This window comes from Aythya ferina (assembly GCF_964211825.1).
Source record: "Aythya ferina genome assembly, chromosome: 9".
Taxonomy (NCBI): domain Eukaryota; kingdom Metazoa; phylum Chordata; class Aves; order Anseriformes; family Anatidae; genus Aythya; species Aythya ferina.
Genome location: NC_140305.1, coordinates 11,732,251 through 11,750,174, shown reverse-complemented (window position 1 = coordinate 11,750,174; position 17,924 = coordinate 11,732,251). Strand labels below are relative to the sequence as shown.

General features: G+C 36.2%; 1 protein-coding gene across 5 annotated transcripts in view; it reads right to left on the bottom strand.

Moving 5' to 3' along the window:
- Positions 1-17,924, bottom strand: part of STAG1 (STAG1 cohesin complex component) — a 180,316-nt gene that overhangs the window by 99,897 nt on the left and 62,495 nt on the right. For all 5 annotated transcript variants that reach the window (XM_084529472.1, XM_084529469.1, XM_084529468.1 and 2 more), the window contains one exon: positions 13,321-13,417. In XM_084529472.1, the coding sequence (XP_084385598.1) occupies positions 13,321-13,417 (97 nt within the window). The remainder of the gene's footprint in view (positions 1-13,320; positions 13,418-17,924) is intronic.

Below are 17,924 nucleotides of genomic sequence, written 5' to 3'. Positions count from 1 at the left end.
TTCAGAACACTGGGATACATTAGCCACTTAATAAGATCAATTCTTTGAGTATTACCCTGAAAGAAAGCTACAGGATATCCATCTGTGCATTCATCTGTGCATTTTAAACCTAGATACAAGCCCTGCAGTTTATCTGTATCTTGTCTCCCATCTTCACAGCTTGGATATTGAAACTGGTCCACAGTATCTCTGTTGATTTTATAACCTACCATAGTCAGAGCAAAGCCAATGCAATACTATGAATATTGTATGCTACAATAAACGCACTTTACTATTAAAATGTTGTACTATACTAATATGCATTGATTTACACTGTACTAAACTAAAATTAATCTAACACATAGCTGAGATCTATTAACTTACTTTGAATGTCAAAATCCTTCCCTCCTGCCCCAGCCTCTGATTATATTTTTGCGCTTTCTCCCTAAGATGTATTAAACACCTCTGCAATCAATGAGATAAAGCTACTAAGTTACCATTCATGCAGAAAAGCACTATGTCAACACTAAATTTAATTCTATATCCCAATTAAGGAGGTATAAAAAACAATAGTGGAGTTATACACATAATATGCCAAGTAACACTACACAGTAATAAAGGCCAATGTATCAGACAATCAGAGCCATAAAGCAATATACAAAGTTAAACCAACTGCCAATTTTCATAGGCCACCCTTTCCTTCTCAAGAAGGAAAAGTTCATACCCAGCAGTTACGAATGTACTCTGGAAACGCCTTGTGAACTGCTGAACCCAGCCACGGCTTCTTATCAGCAAACTCCTTACATCTAAGCTTAATTTGAGTGCAGAGATCCCAGAAACTTAGGACAGAAGCTGGCTGCGACAGCCGAGTTAGTACATAAGAACCCTGTGAACTAAGATTTGGTCATAAAGATGGTATGAATACAGTTTCACTCTTTAATCTCAACCAATGCATTTATAATACAAAGAATAACTGGAATAAAATGGAAGAAGTGGGGAAAAGATGGTTAGGAGAAGTCTCTACAAAATTCCACGTGGGAACCCAGAAGTTATGAATGATTTATACAAAGTATCTGTATCTTTATCTATACATTAAATAATTTATTATGTCTCCAAAAAATTCCCAAGGAAGTAGCCAATGAAGCATTAGAAATCAAAATAGTGGTAGCAAAAAGTATCACACAGCTGAAGTACAATACCTACTGTTACATGCTACCATGGAAACCAGAAATAAAAATGGGTTGAAAATTAGGTATCAGACATTTGAGAGTAACAACTTCCTTCACTGCTATTTGACAAAATAGCTGGCAAGTGCTTGAGTGCTTGTTACGGGCCTGGGCTAGTATCTTTCCTATTGGTATGTTTTTTACATTCTGGCCCAAAGAAGCACGATATTTAGAGTGTTTGAAAATCTTTAGAGCTCCAATGCACTTCCTCCCCTTCCCCTCCCCCCAAAAAACGTCTGACATTAGTGTAACTTCATGTACACTTTGTAAATTACACTTAAGTCATGGCTTTCGTTATAAATTGTCAAAAAGTATATTCAGTAGTGAAATATCACGTGAGTTAAGTTGGCAAAGAATAAGCATACATCACCAAGAAATCAAATCTCAGGATCAACTATTAACATTCCTTATGTTGGTTGTAATACTAGCACTGAAAGACTGATGTGTCCAGTAAAAAAAAAAAAAAGACATGAATATAATTTGAGAACAAAGAGCAAATTAACTCATGCATGTTTCCTGTATCATTACCATTAAGATTAAACCCTTTGTAACTCAGGTAAAGAATTCAAGACAGTTTGAATCCCTTATGGTTCCTCTGTTAATCAGGCCATAAAATTCCAATCCATTACAGAAATACCCACAAGTAGCACCAGAAAGTAACTAGCATATATTTTCTTCTGCCTATTAATGGAAAGGACTTCATCTTCTGGAAGCAAAGTCAGTGGTAATTGGCTGAAAAGACTTACAGTTCAACAGCTGCTTGGAAAATTATAAATCAAAGTGCTCTCAATCCATAAATCAATCTTCTTATAATTCAAGGCAAAAAGCTATTCTGACAGTGGTCATTTACCCATTGGCCAAATAATACAGCAAGATACAAACACAAACTTACACTTTCCTCTGAAGCTGAAAAGAATGTGGTTTACTGTTGTTTTACCAACAGTGACTTAGCAATATGAAATTATGATTTCTAGTCAGGCATAACACTCACATTCTTCTCTCTTCAAAAGTAAGTGTTAATACATTTGATTTTCTATTTTGGACTGCAAAAAACAGATTTTCTCTTTTTGTTAAATCACAGTTCTAGAAGAACCACCTCACTGCAGATCTGAAGTAACTCATCTTCAAAGACTTGAAAGAAGGGATTTTAATGATTTCCACTACATTCCCTGCCGGCGTTTGCTTCACAAGAACTGAGACCTTCAGCTGGCTCTATACTCTGAAACCTCCACACAGGAAATTCTGTTACAAGACTTAGTGTCAGGGTAGAAAGGATACTTGGTAACTTGACGGGCCCAGCAACCGTTGTCAGTTCCCAAACATTTAATAATTCACTGACAGTTTCAGAGTCCAAAATTGACATGTCACATGATCCTTGAGGCTGATTTACAGAAGCGGTTAGGATGACACAGGATTCAATGCCTTTTGGGGCTGTAAAATAGTCTGACGGGAATTTGAGGATTTGGGTTGAGTTCAGTTCAAACAAAAGTTGGATGAGCAATATCCTTGGTACCAAAGGAACTCTCTACATACACACTGTCGTACACACGCTCACTTAGTACAGTACGAATTCAATTCACATAATTCAATTCCAGTTGTAAAGATTCTCAGTTTCTTTGGGATCATAACTTAACAAACAAAAAGGGGACTCAATAAAACCAGCTCTAACTGGAAGAAATGACTTAAGTTGTTATGGGGATCTGTGGAAACGTATCATGCTTGGTGTGCTAAATCTTGCCCTTTTTAGTCTTCTCCACCATCAGGAGAAAAAATAGCTAAAAGGCAACCAGTAAGAACACAGGAATAACAGCAATCTTTGGTTAAGCTCCAAAGACGCTCTTCTTGAATATATCCTCCTCTTCTTCATCAATGAGCAAAGAGTCACCCTAACTGGCTAATTAATTAAACTGACTTGAAAACTACAAGATGAAAATGGTAGGCAAAAATGGCTTTAATCAACCAAACAGAAACCTGACATATACGTGTATTCAGGTCACCACAATTTGAAGTTCCACCACTGCCACAAAATCTGCAAAACTATTCTCAGCTAAACTACTTAGAAAAAAAGTATTTTTTTTCCATCATCAAATAGAAGTATAATCTATGATAGTTCTCAATTTAATAAAAGAAAGGCTACTTAGCAGCACTGTTAGGTCCCTCAGAAATCTCCTCATTATTCAATAGCATAATTAAAGGCACTCCATGTATTCCCACTGCCCTATATAAACCATATGATGTACTTACTAATCAGCTTTAGTCTCCCAAAATGAAAATTTCGCCCTTTCTTTTAATAGATGGCCATATACTAATTTTCTTAACAGCTTTTGTGCACACCTGCTTTTCCACATTACTTTGTTCTTATGCTTAAGGGATGCCAGTACGCTAAAACAACGTGGCTTTCTTTTCCAGAATGTAGTATCTTCCACTTTCTATCTTATTTCATTCATTGATTTTATTGTTATCCACCTGCCTGAGCTCTGCAGTATTACTCCTACTTCTGTCCCCAGAGACAAATTAAGCCTATGTAAAACTTCAGTCTGTCATCTCTCTGGAAGAACAACTGAAGACTACATAATTTTCTGGTAGTTTAATGATATTATTCCAAAATTGTTTCTACGTCTAGGAGCGTGATTTGATCAGTTTTTGATTCTCACTTCATTAGTTTACTTCAGGATCTCCTTTTTCGAGATTTGCGATTTTACTTTCCAAACAACTTTTAGTACATCATAGGTCAGTTATTTTTGTGGTTTAGATAGGGCTGGTTCTGTATTTTGTTGTATCTGATTCTACAACTGGATGATACAAAAATGTTTGGAAACATGTCACTTTGTGGTGATCCAATTTACTGCCTTTGATAGTTGTGTGAACAGAAGCCCCATTCAATCTCCAAAATAAAACTGTTTGAGGTGCAGCATTTAAGTTACAAAAATATTCACAACTATCCAGGCAGAAATTTCCAAAGAATAATTTTATAATGTCAATGACTTTTTTTTAAAAAACAATGTCATTCTTTAGCGGTATTTTAGAAAAGTATGACCTCTAACTCTTTTCATAGAGCTACCTGCAATACTTCCCAGTTCAATTCATACAGCTGCTTATGTATTCTTCATTCAGAGACTGTACTGGGAATAAACAAGATCAATAGCAAATGCATTCTTGCCATACTAAATTAGATCTGAAGCAGAACTTGTTTTAGTGGGTTAATCCCTTGAGAATTGTGGGATCTGATAATCTCTTGACTGTAATAAAAGGTTATTTCAAATACCATTATTGGCTATATCTACATATGGTCTACAAGAACAACAATATTATGATCCATATAATTAAATATATCTACAGTAAGTTTTCATTCCAAGAAGTGGCAAAAATTTCTAGGCCCTTTTTCCATGATCATTCTGTCCTAAATCACAGCATTTTACAAGCAATCTAGACTCATTTCAAGAATGAATGAATAAATCAAATAAATAGTAGGGAAGGTGGTAAATCTGACGACTATAGGAAAAGTATTTCAAAAGATCATGTTATGACTTTGTAGAGGTTTACTTCCACAACAGATGGTGCCTATTAAACTCAGCAGACTACTCCTGAGAGAAAAGACTTTCTCATCAAAGGTGTTTTAACCTTGTAACTGTAGAGTTCACCCCTTTATGAAATCAGGCAGTTTCAAACTGAAATACCAATGCTACAGATGGAAAATATAAATACCAGTTTCATTTAAGCCAATGATGTTAACTGAAAGAGAAGCCAAACATTTCTACTGATGTACCCAATTCTTAGTTGATGAGTTATCCAAAAACTGGGTTCAGCTTTGCTTACTTAAGCAAAAATACAGAGTACTAGAAAGCTAGATCCTAACCTCTTTTTGCAAGATTTGATGGTACTTTTGTGCAACACCCTGTTCCACCCTTCCAGGTATCCCAGAAATTTGTACCATGCTTCTTGCTTGAGGCAAAAAAAGGAAAAGAAGAAAACATGGAGGTAAAGGCAATATATACCAGTGTGCCCTGTAACAGATTTGATCCTGGCAGTACCATGAAATGGCATAACTTCCAGTTAAAAGAAGGTGAAAAATTTTAAGGCTCGGCTGGTCATAGTTTAGGCTGAAGAAGACTGAGGCTGAAGGCTGATGTAAATAGTGAATAAAGTAAGTAGCACTGCAATGTTAGAGGATTGTAAGAGTCCGCTTTTTATTCTTTCCAATTCTGATGCACCTTCTTTGACACCCTAGCTGCTCTTTTTCTTCTATATCCAGCTACTACGGAATCCGTGCAGATTAACGTAATACTGGGTTTAACAACTTTCTTTGTGCCGGAGAATAAGGCTGTTTCATTAGAATGCAGATCTTCTTAATCATCCCTGACTTTCTCTTCAAAAGTAATTACTGAAGTGTGTACTAGCACTATACTTAATGAACTAAGTATGGTTTCCTTAATGCAAAAAAGAGAGAACAACTACAGTGTTACCTGAAAAAAAAAAAAAGAAAAAAAAGTAATTTCTAGAATTTAATTCGTACTCTTGGTGTGGAAAATCTGACTCTAACACCAGCAGAATTTGTATGTTTGGAAAGGCAAGAGAGGCAAGAAGTCATTGTACTTGTAACCTAGTTAGAAAGCACTAAGATCTAGTGGTATTTGATGGCTTTTTATAGTTTATGTCTTCAAAGAAAGTACATTTTAAGTCACCTAAAAAAAAAAAAACGGCAAACATAACTAATGCATAGGTAAAGACAAACTCATAGGCAGGCATAATCTACCCATAAGTCTTAGAGCAGTACTGTCAAAAAAAACACCAAACTGATGTTTTTCCTAATCTGTTTAGTACAGAGGGGTTCCTCCTACAACAATTTATACTACATAAAAAACAAACCAAGCATAACTAAAGAGGAAATTATACAGATATGACCTGTAACAAAACTATTCTGAAGCCTTAAAATCAAGAGGTATTTATCGGTCTTCCCTTTTAAATTAATTGTAGCACTAAAGCATCATGATAGACCTGATAGAAACTTCTCAAATAGTGCCTTTACAGTCACATGAGTAGTACCATTTTCCTGATTGATATGTATGTAATTAACTGAACACATTGGAAAACAAGTGGTAATATGTGAAAGCCTTAGGCCATTTATCTTCAACGAGCAGTCCCATAAATGATATTACAAGCTATGAATTCACTAAGTAGTACACAGGAGAAGAACACAAACTTTGTTCCGTGCTTACAAGTGCTTTCATTTTTAGCAGATTTGAACATATGATACAGCACCGGCAGTGCAAACCTTGCTTTTATTCACTAAAAATTCAAAGGTAGCTTGCCATTCCTTACATTATGCATTTGACAGCTCTAAAACATTCCAGTATTTCTAGTCTTGTCAATTAATTGAATAAATTTGTTTCAAATAATTTAAAGTTTTAAATTAATTCACATTAATAAAACATTTAATATCTGATTTTAAGCCCACTTATTTTTAGTCATACTTGATATACAAACAGTTCAATGTTTTCATGAAGAAAATAATAAAAAAATGTAAATGTTTGTTTTAAATTACTGTTGCTCCTGTTACCAATTCCTAGGGTAAAATCTTGGACTGAAGTCAGAGGTCAAAACAGCAGGTATTTCATTCAGCAATTTACGAAACCACAGACCCAGCATGCCCTTCATCCATGTCCACTGTACTGCACAGTCAGCAGATTTCTGCATTTTTTTCTACTGGTTTCTGAAAGCGGTAGGATGCACCTTTTAGGAAAAAGAGGCCATCAGCTCATAGGTGTTTATGACTGTGATGTAGTATTTCAAACCTTTTCCATACTCTCACGTCTGAATTCTTTTATTTTTAAATTTTCAAGGCTTCCAGAAAAGTCAGGAAGGTGGAAAGCTTAAAAATAAAACAAACAAACCCACAAACCAGAGATTTGTAGCTATTCTTCCCACAGGCAAATTCGGAAGAGCAACAGAATAGAAAAAGACAAGAAGAAGTACATGAGATGAAAGTATAGAGGCCATTCTGCAGAAAACAGGAAGAAAAATGGAAAACTTTTCTGATTTAAAAGCCACTGACACTAAAGCTTGAACTTCAAAACATTTAACAAAAAGAATCCATATGCAAATTTTCACAAAAATTCACTTTGGACATAACCACATTACTTGCCAAAGGTTTGATATGACAACTTTATCTAACTTCACTTAAAGAACTGAGCTGATGAAACATTTAACGCAGCTCTGGTAACCTAATTTATTTTCTACCCAAGCCAGTTAATAATTTGCATCTTATTTTCACTTTGAATGTTGTAAGCTTTCACTTCAAAATAAACACATTGCAAAAATGACCTTGAGGCTCAGAATCAAGAAGTAGAAAGTTCAGATCTGGTTCATCTTCACCACACATGAAATTAAAAAGAAAATTAATTCACTTCTATCCTTCAGTCTTACCTGCCAGTTTTTGAATGCGGTTAGCGGTATCTTTTTAATACCTCATAGAGGTATTGGGGATGTATATTTATTTCTGTACATTATTCATACAGAAAATTTTATAAAACCTTAACATTACTGGGACTTAGGTAATGTACAGGTAAGCATCATTTTTTTTTTTAAATGTGCAATGGTCATTTACTTCACAAATTCTCCCCTATACTCACACACTAAAAAGGGGTTCTATAGAAAAAACTTAAAGTGTGTTTTATGCTTTATACCCATAATAAAAATGTGAACTCCGACACAATGAATAACTTTATTTTCTAAGTTATTAAAAATATTAAATATGTTCAGAGTATCAATTACGTAGTAATACATGAATGACTGAAGGAGGAAGCATTTTACCACATGCCAAAGCCAGCAACATTTCTCACAAACAATTTTGCAGTTCCTCATGTAAGGACCATTTGCAGGAAATTACATTTGTCATTCAGTCTTCTTTCAATGCTCAATAGCATTCATCTGTAAGAATAATATCATTCCACTGACCACAAACAAAACTGTGTTCAACTAACCAATAAATGACTGTCCTTCTTAAACCAAAACATTATTATATTTACAACATTATTCCCCTATTAAAACATTATTAATCAAAGTAAATAACACTATTTCCTCTCTAATTTGCTTTCTGAAATCCTGCCCAACAGCAAAGCAAGCAGTTGTTTGGTCTTTTCTTTTGCCAATCATACAATGGCCACTTCACAGCGCTTATTCCTGGTTTTAGCCTTCAATTTCCTTAGGTAAAACATAAATCTATTAGCTTGCTCCATGCCCTCAATTAAGGGCATAGAACATTAATAAAAATCAAAATGAGTGTGTGTCTCATGTTCAAGCAAGCTAGCTCATAAATCCTGCGCTTGTTGACTCTGTCTGTACCATATGACCACAGAATTTTTCAGAGTGTCTTACAAGAATGTGTCAGGAACAACTAGAGATTCAAAGCTCAAGCTGAAAGAGTGTGGACTCCTGTCTGCCCGATTCACAAGGAAAATGTTAATAAAAAACATTCTGCTTTCAATATTGTGCACGAAGTTCTTACACAGATTCCTGCTTACTTGCAATTAAAAAAGTAACACTAAACAACAGCAGCAATCATAGTTGACTGATGGCAGTTTGAATATTTATTCATTAACATTGAATTCCTCAAAACAAAACAAAGCAAACAAAACAAACAACAAAAAATAATAGTGAAGATTTTGAGGTGGAATGTGACACATGCGAAAATCTTCATATAAAGGAAATCCACCCATTTTCTTGACCAACAGTACCACTCCTAAAATCAACTTGAGCGTGCCATATCACAAACTTTCGAAGGGGGAGCCCTTTAAAATCCAGAGAACACTATAAGGCTAAGAATTTAACAGTGAGGAACTTTCACCAATTTTGTTTCTCCAGTAACTAGTGTCTTAAAGCTGTCCAATACAGGGCAAGGTGAGCAGAAGATGCAGAGCTCAAACCACTTCTGCAAATCCTCTTAAGAAGTTACAGGTTTCTGGCTTACCTATCAGAAAAGAAATGAGAGGGAAGCAAGAGAAAGAATGGGAATAATTTCACTGTGTACTTGAAGTACTTAAGTAGTTCTCTTCAACATGTGAGAGACCCTTTTCCCCTGCAAAAGAAAGCTTCTTTTCTTACATGAACTTGATAGGTTGGTTTGTCCTTCACAGCTTAAGAGGCTGTTTCAACCACTAATTGCTTCTGGTTAGGAAAAAAATATATATTTATTCCACAAGCATGGCTCTCAGCCTTTAAAATCCAGAAAGGTCAGAGTACTTGTGGAGTTTTCTGTTTGTTTTATATCAATAACAGAAGGCAAAAGCAGACAGTAATGCAGATCCCCAAAGCAGCTCTAAATGCACAGAGTTCCAGAAATGGAAACAGCCTGGTTGTCATAGCAGCAGAGCATGATACCTGAGCTAATTACTCAGGCTGAGAGGCACAGCTAATTAGCCCAGATGCAGCATCATACTGACACAGTTATAATGCTTCTGGGACCTGGGCACGCATATTGCTGATTAGACATTTCAGCTTGCTTGCAACTGGCTCAGAGATCTAAGCACACTACGCTGCGCTTTATGCAAGTATTCAAGAAAACAAACAAACAAACAAACAAAAACTTCAAATAAGAAAGCAATGGAATAGAGCACCAAAAAAATCACAGAAAACTGAACACTGATCAGCAAATTGTCTGCAAGAGAGAAGGATGCCTATATGCGCACTACTACAGACCAAGCTACAAAATTTGAAATTGAAAACTCAGTCGTACGAATACACTTTCTCCTTCCAGCCAAGTGAAAGTTAATTAAAAAATCCGTTTATCATTATGACAGCCTAAATTCAAGAAAGTTCCCTGTTAACTAAAAATACAAAACCCAAAATTTATTTTCTGTCAGACAAAGAAGGCGGCAAATACAACAACACCTTCTTTATGGGCTGTGAATACGCTGAAAAATAAATACCTCCCACTAAACAAACAAACCTTTTTCCTGTGATGGTAAACAGCATTTATTTGCTCTTTTTCCAAACATAAAAGCTATTTTAAAACTGAACACTAACTCTTTCATCTTTCTAAGGTACTATCTATACAAGATCCTCCTTCCTTTCAGAAAATGCAATGCATTTAAAAATGGTACAAAACAAACAAAACATAATTTATTTTTAGTCAGTTTACCAGCCCTTGTCAGCCATTCTCTCACAGAAACACCACGTCACATCACAAAGAAAACTACAATAAATTGTGAAAGGCAGGTATTCTTAAAGAAAAAATATATATATATATACAGGATAAAGGAAAATTTAACTCTTTTAACTGTCTCTTTTTGGTAATCAAAATCAGTAAAGGCAACAAACACACCGATTGAGTGGGAAAATCAGTGAAAAGATGGTATAAAAAGTGATTTTAACCCCAGTGCAAATCCTATTATTGAACAGAGATGCTTTTGGTAGTTGAACAGTACAACCTTCTTATTTATACTAAATGAACCTTAGAATACAAGAAAAACTACTGAAGTCATGCTAAAAATAAACCTCTGGTGTTTTAATTGTCATTGTATAAACCAGAACACATTACATAGAGAGTAACTAATTAAATACTCAGAAGAGCTGACAAAGGACAGACAGATGCTTGAATATCTGGTTAATATTTATTCAAAGTTGCACAGATCTTGTACATTAGCCTGCAAAATACATAAATTTTAAATTTTTAAATAATTTTTGTAACATGCCTGCTTATTTATATTTATAACAGATCACTTATAATTTCAGGAAAATCTCTAAGAAAAACTGGAGGACGCTAAGAGGTTCATTCCAGTGCATGCACTGCCCAGTAGAATGGGATAAATACATAAAGATCTGTATTCCTCTACATATAAGGATATTTTTGTCAGGGTCAATACTATTGCTATGTAAAGCTATTAAATTATGTGCCTAAAGTATCTAATTGAAGTCAAAAACAGGCACAGCCTCTTCACCTTTTTACAACTGTTGCAAGAAATGTCAAGCTAAATGCATTTTACATAGATTTAGATATCAAATGCCTCTAAGACCTATCATAGCACTAGATTTATCAAACCTAGCATCACTTTCAAAGTTTCCTGAGGAATTTTATCTGTGATATATTAGAGCATATGTTCTTGCCATGAAAAATAAACTTTGGTCTTCCTCACAAAACAGAGGAAATCCCCAAATTTCCATACCTCATTTTAATTAAGGATAGCTTATTATTCTTTTCACGCTATACACTCTCTTCTGAAAAAGCTTTTACTTATTCTATTGAGCAGGCATGTTTAGTAGAATGGGAAAGGGAAAAGCCACAACTGAGAACAGGAAAGAACAGAGCCGTTTGCCAGGATTGTAACCCTGTTTACAGCTGCGACCATACACACTGCAAAAATTCCATCACAGAAATAAATCCCTCAAAACACACTGTAAAGTCAAGGGACAAGTCATTTTGGCTTTCTTTTTCCTATCATTGCTGTTCAGAATCGGAGGACCACTAACGTGAGCTCAGCAGAGAGACACTCCTGTGGGTGCAAAACAGAATACTGAAAACAGATAGAAAGTCATTATTAAAAAAATGAAACAAACAAACAAAAAAACAAAAACAAAAACAAACAAACAAACAAACAAACATAAAACTACCACCAAGAAAAAAGTAAATGACATCAACCACTTAAAGTGCTGTGCCAATAATGGAAAGCTTTTCTGGGAAGCCATGGCTCCAATAGCATATGGTTGACAGCTGGCATTCAGCCTGTGTCAACCAGAAACAAGAAGTTAAAAAATACAATTCTTCTGAAATTTTAAGAGTGCTGCTTTCTCCAACAAGGAGAAAAAAAGGAAGTAGAAATTACAGGAGAACAGCAAGGGAATTAAGATATACTTATGACATGACTACACCAAAAGCTTCCATTAAAAATAAAAACATATGGCCATGAATCCCCTTTGGTTTAATGCCGCCCAAATTCTTGAAAAGACATGTCTTTTTTTTTTTTTTTTTTTTCATATACACCTTTAAAAGAGAGCGTTAAAAAAGGGCGAACAGAATGCAACCATCTTTACACAAGCTGCAAAACAAGTCTGAAAAATATTTTAGGCAATCTGTGTGAACAGTATAGACATTGACAAAGGTTGGTAACCTAAACCCTAAGCTTTAGCCCTTTCACAGAATGCTTTCACAACTCCAGTCTTTCCTATAATCCATAAAATAAATTTCTTTCCTTAAGCTACAAAAAAAGTTTTTTTCTCTGATACTTTTAACTCTACTTGGGACTTCTCCTTACAGTTAAGGAGGAAGAAAAGGGACTTGTACCCAAATCATTTGATGGTCTAACGGTGTGTTTGCACATCAGTTACAAAATGGGGAAAAAGCATTTTTGAATTATAGGTTATTTTCAATTATACTCAAAGCAAATTACAGGAAGCATCAGGAAACAAACAACGGTTTGGTTCTACAAGCTACAGAGGGAGTAGAGTTTTGTCTCTCTCTGTTTTCAAGGTTAACTGTAAAAAAACAACACATGAAAAACTCATTAGAAAGCACAATGTTGTAATGGAATGCTAGAAATAGTGTCCTATTCCAGGTAATGGAGGCTGATTAAATAGGGTATAAAAGACTGTCCACACTGCTGACTTGATACAAGTATTACAAAGGAAGAAGTAAAATTGGTGCTTTATCCAAAAAAATCTTCTCTTGCTAAGTGAAGGCAACTGAAGCTTGACTCCCTCCTCTTCAGATGAAAAAAATCTTGTTTTCCTAGAGAGACAGGAATAAAAAAGCAGTTGAAGTATAGCTACACCCACTAATTCTCGTAATTAGAAAATATTTGGGAAGAAAGAGAAAGGGGAAGTAAAGATACGCCTACCTTGATTAACAGATCTTTGGTCTCCTTTTGCTGACGAGTAGAGTATCTCTGGGAGGATTTGTACACTTTAGGATGATGGCAGGAAAGTGAGAAAAAGAAAGGGTATGCCCTTGACAAATAAGCTTTAAATAAAATTATTCCTGAATGCAGACAATATTTCTATATCAACCATGCATATGAGGAGTACCAATCCACGTGCCTCCCACATCTTTACCAGCATTTGCACTAACGCACGTTTGTATGACTGTCAGATTTATTCTATACAACTTGTATCCAACGTTCTGTACCTCGACATCCTGAACACTGGATAAAGAAGTTGATTAAATCCAGAAGTGCTATGTCCCTGTCTTGTTTATATGATTCAATCCAGTCGTCCACCACAGACTGTCAAGAAAAAAAGAATACTTATCAGACACTCTTAAAAAGTGTTTTATTAAAGACAATCACTATTCTTTTCAGAATATAATTTTATAACTGAGAATTTATTTTGCATAACTTTATGTGTGTGCAAATGCAGAAATCTATATGCCTTCTCTTAAGGTGGAGACAGAACAAATATTGTTAGAGAACAGAACTATATGCATTGTTTTCTGGTATTGTAATCGTATAAACACAGATTCAAATTCAAATAACTTTAATTTCTCAAAACCTGCAGTATTTATACAGTTTCACAGTTGTGTTGAAAAAACAAATACTATAATTCCATACAGAATGACCAACATGCACTCCCAGAAAACTAATGAGTAGAAACATTTGGGGATAAACACTGAATTTACAATGCATAATGCACATCTCAGTATTTCTAAAGGTCTAAGCAGTATATCAAGCATTCATAAACGCTGTACATAGTTCAGGAAGACAGAATGCAATTAGGACTATTTTGTGAATATAAAACATACAGAAATTGGTCTTACAGTGTTTGGGAGTCAATAATTCACCTGAATCACTGTATATGAAGTGGAGTCAGTTTCAATCTGCACTCAGAACTATATATAGCCAGGATATATTTTTATAATCACTGATAAGCAGGCGTAGCATGCAGTGATTATTATGAAGGATAGCAGGGAGAAGGACAGAAAGCATACAGGTGTCAAGGTTTGTCATTTGTCATGTATTAATCTCTGGCGACACAGTAATGCTTCAGTGGCTTGATGAAAAATGGCACTAAATGAATTTTGCCAGTCAACACAAAAGTGCAATCACGTCACAGCATTGGAAAAAGTTAATGGCAGACGTACATCAGCCAAAAGGAACATGGAGCCACACAGCGAATGGCAAAGCCTGTAGCTGCTTCCCATACAGACATATTCTGACTATCGAACCCCGTCAGCGCGGGGGGACCCAGGACTTTTAAAACTCCTGATGTAAGTACAATGGAGCAATGAGGACAAAGCAAACAAAGTAACTGTGGAAATGCTTTAAGAATTGTTCTAGAAGAGCAAGAGGGTTTGATGAGGTCCCTCTTCAGCCCGATTCAGGCTTAAGGAATACAGGTATGACCTCCTTCCACGTCACTAACGTACAGTATTAGTAAACCTCTCTATTTGGACCTCCTTAATTACGTACACAATAAAGGTAATGAATTGTACATATTTAATGTAACCAAATAATATATTTTACTTACTTTACTAGGAGAAAAAAAATCTTTACTATTCCATGTATGTGATGGTATTCATTAAGAGAAGCTTGATTAGCCTGACTATACTATGGGAGCACACCTTGTAAATGGATTATTTTATTTTGGGTAGTTCAGGTTTATAATGCATTTCTATAAAATTAAAAATATTAATCCCCCTCAATCAGCTTCTCAACCAAGCCGGAAAAAGAATGAATAGGAAGGTCAGAATTCAAATTACTCAACTTCTTGGAAAAAAATTGCCTCTTTCTGAACTGTCAGACATAAGGATAGGTTCTGGAAACATCCCTCTGCAGTTCCCATCTTATCCATATGAAATCTCCCCTGATTGCTAGTAGGACCTCAGCAAGTGTTTGGAAGAGGGAAACAGTGAGAAAACAGTTTTGTACATACTAGGAACAACAGCCTCTGTGAAATGAGCCAACACACTCCATCTTTAACACAGGTCACTATACTTGTTCCTAACCCAAGTCAGGATGAGAATATCAGCATTCTCATGTTATTCAACAACCAGCATGAATTTCTACACATTCAAATTGCCAAAAAAAATAAGTTTTTAGAGGTTTTGTCTACAAATACACTTGCATGCACAGTAGGAGAAGAAATCTTACAAAACACTGCCCATCTGCTACTTAGAAGAAATCAAAAAGAAAGTCTTGGCCTTAAATTAATCTTGTTGAGAAAACATAAAGCAGTAGCACAAAACTGACTATCCAGAATGCTTCGCTATTTTTTCATGACAAATTTAGCCCTCTTCCCGTCAGTATCAATCATTCATAGAATTCACCACAGCACATAAAACCAAACTTAACCAAATGTAAAAAATTATTTACTAAAACAAATATTGACAAAGCTTCATGACCAGCCTGCTGCTGTACTGACAACTTAAAGCATTTGTTTGAACAGCTTTATTAGTGTAGATATCAGAGCAACATCCAATTGCCAGCAGCTAATTCTTTAACTGAAAAAAACAGCAGCTGTGCTGGGTCAGACCACAGGTTCTCCCACCCCACAGGGCTTCATGTAGGGAAAAAGGTAGTAGGGCAAGAATATACCAATACTTCCCAGTTACTCTCCCAGACTCTTAATTTGCAGCTCAGAAGCTTCCTGAGTGTGAATATGGTTCAACAGACGTTATATTTCCTTTCATGAATGTGTCTGTGAACCAGAAAATGTTACCATCTACAGCACCTTGTAGCAGTATGTCTCAAGGGTTAAATACTCACTGCAAAAAAGTGCAACTTTGTTTTAAACTTGCCAATAGCTAGTTCTATCTGATGCTACCTAATTCTTAAGGAAGAAGAGAACACAAACCTCCATCACCTATTTCCATTTTCCATGTTTCCACCATATTCTCCACTTGGCATCTCTCAGGCAGAAGAATCCTATTCTGTGTCGTTGTGGCTTGCACAGAAATACTTTCATGTCCTTATCTTTGCTCATCCTTGTCACACATCTCTTAACATTTTCTGGAGTTTATTATATTCTTCGAGCCTGGAAAATCTCAGATGTTTTTTCTGCATGTTAGGAACTAGTTCTCAGCCAGTGTCTGTGCTCTACCCATAGACTTGTTTCACATAAAGCACTCCTTGTAGAAGTAAGGCTAGCCTGAGAGATTCCTTTCCAAATTCAGTTTTGCTCACTGCAAGTGATTCTGGTCTGTGCTATAAATTATGTCAATGAACCCATCTGGACTTAAAAGAGGAGGGTCAGAGGGAAGACCTGTACGAAGATCTTTCCATTTTGATTCTTCTTCTTTTAAACAGTTATTTAATTGCTTTTCGCCATACTACTTCAAAACCATAGCATGAGTTCAGCTCATCTACCTTCTGCTCTTTTTCAGTCTCTTTATATACAAAGGATTTGTGAGGGACATGCTATGTCCTTGAGCAAGGGACAGCAGACAAAGACTGCCTCCTGTATTGTCTGCACCTCATAGAGGATTGACAGAAAGTTTTAGCTAACATTTTTAATATTTGGGTACAATTCATCTCACCTAACTTTACATGCATAGCCCACATAGTCACAGCCAGCCAGTTGCTCCCTTCACAGTGAACAGTCTGTGTGTGCTATACATACTTGCATATATATATAGCCAATATTCAGTGGAGTTGACAGCGTAATTCATCTGTGCAGAGCATGTTTGCACTGCGAGGTAAGGTAACTCCTGCCTAAACCTGTTCATGATTATACCAGGTAGAATCCACTGCATCTCAGGGGAGATGAGGGTGACAAGGCACAGAGGCACCCAACCTGTGGGTATCACCACCCAGCCACACAAATCCCATTTGCTAACCCCTAAACACGAGGGGGGGGATTTTTAGTGTATCAAAATCAAAGTAACACCCACACATCTACAGAATTCAACCTCTCATGCACATTTGGCATGCTTGTTGGTAATTTTTTAAAAAGAGATTACAGTTTAAGGCAACAGGAGATAATGAAGCCAGACTACATATGCTACAACAGTTGGAACTTAATCAAACTGTTAACTTTTGATGCAACAGAAAAGAGCTATAAAAACTGAAAACATTAGGATGAAAAAATAAAAAGATACACATCAGACTGAAAATAGAGACAAATATCAACTGAACCAAAAAATCCAGCAGTAATCCAAAAACCAGGAAAAAAGCCAAATATGAGAGAAAAAGAAATCAGGCAGGCAACAGTAGAGCAAAGGGTGCAGCAAGGAATCATTGCCAGAAAAGGACAATTTTGCATAAACTTGCATAGAGGAAAAGACTCCTGTTAAAAACAAGGATATCTAGCCAACAGTCCACAGGTTTCTACAAACCCTGTCAGATGATTTCATCTTGTGAGCACCCTCCTTCCAGTCACCCCATGTTCAAGAGCTTCTCAGGCACAAGCAAGCAGCAAACTCCCTTAATAATTCTCCCAGCAATGGCCCACATTTGGTCACCATCCTGCCCTGGCCCCTTCCTGTCATCTGTCCCAAACGCAGGATGGACACTGCAGTGAAGGCACATGTAGTGACAGGAGGAGGGAAGGACCTTTGGAAAGGAGGGAGCTACAAGCCGGCTCCATCCAGAAGAATTAATCCCAATGAGAGGCTTCTCGCCTACTGCTGCAAAACACTTCTGGAAGATGGCAAGCTTAGGTTGCACAAGTTGTTCTGGTGGTGCCCATCTGCTACCAGATGTTTCTACCTTCAGATGCAGTAGGGAGCATGGATCTACCATACGGAAATAGGCACTTCACATGCTCTGCATGACAGAGGTGACAAATTCAGCATTC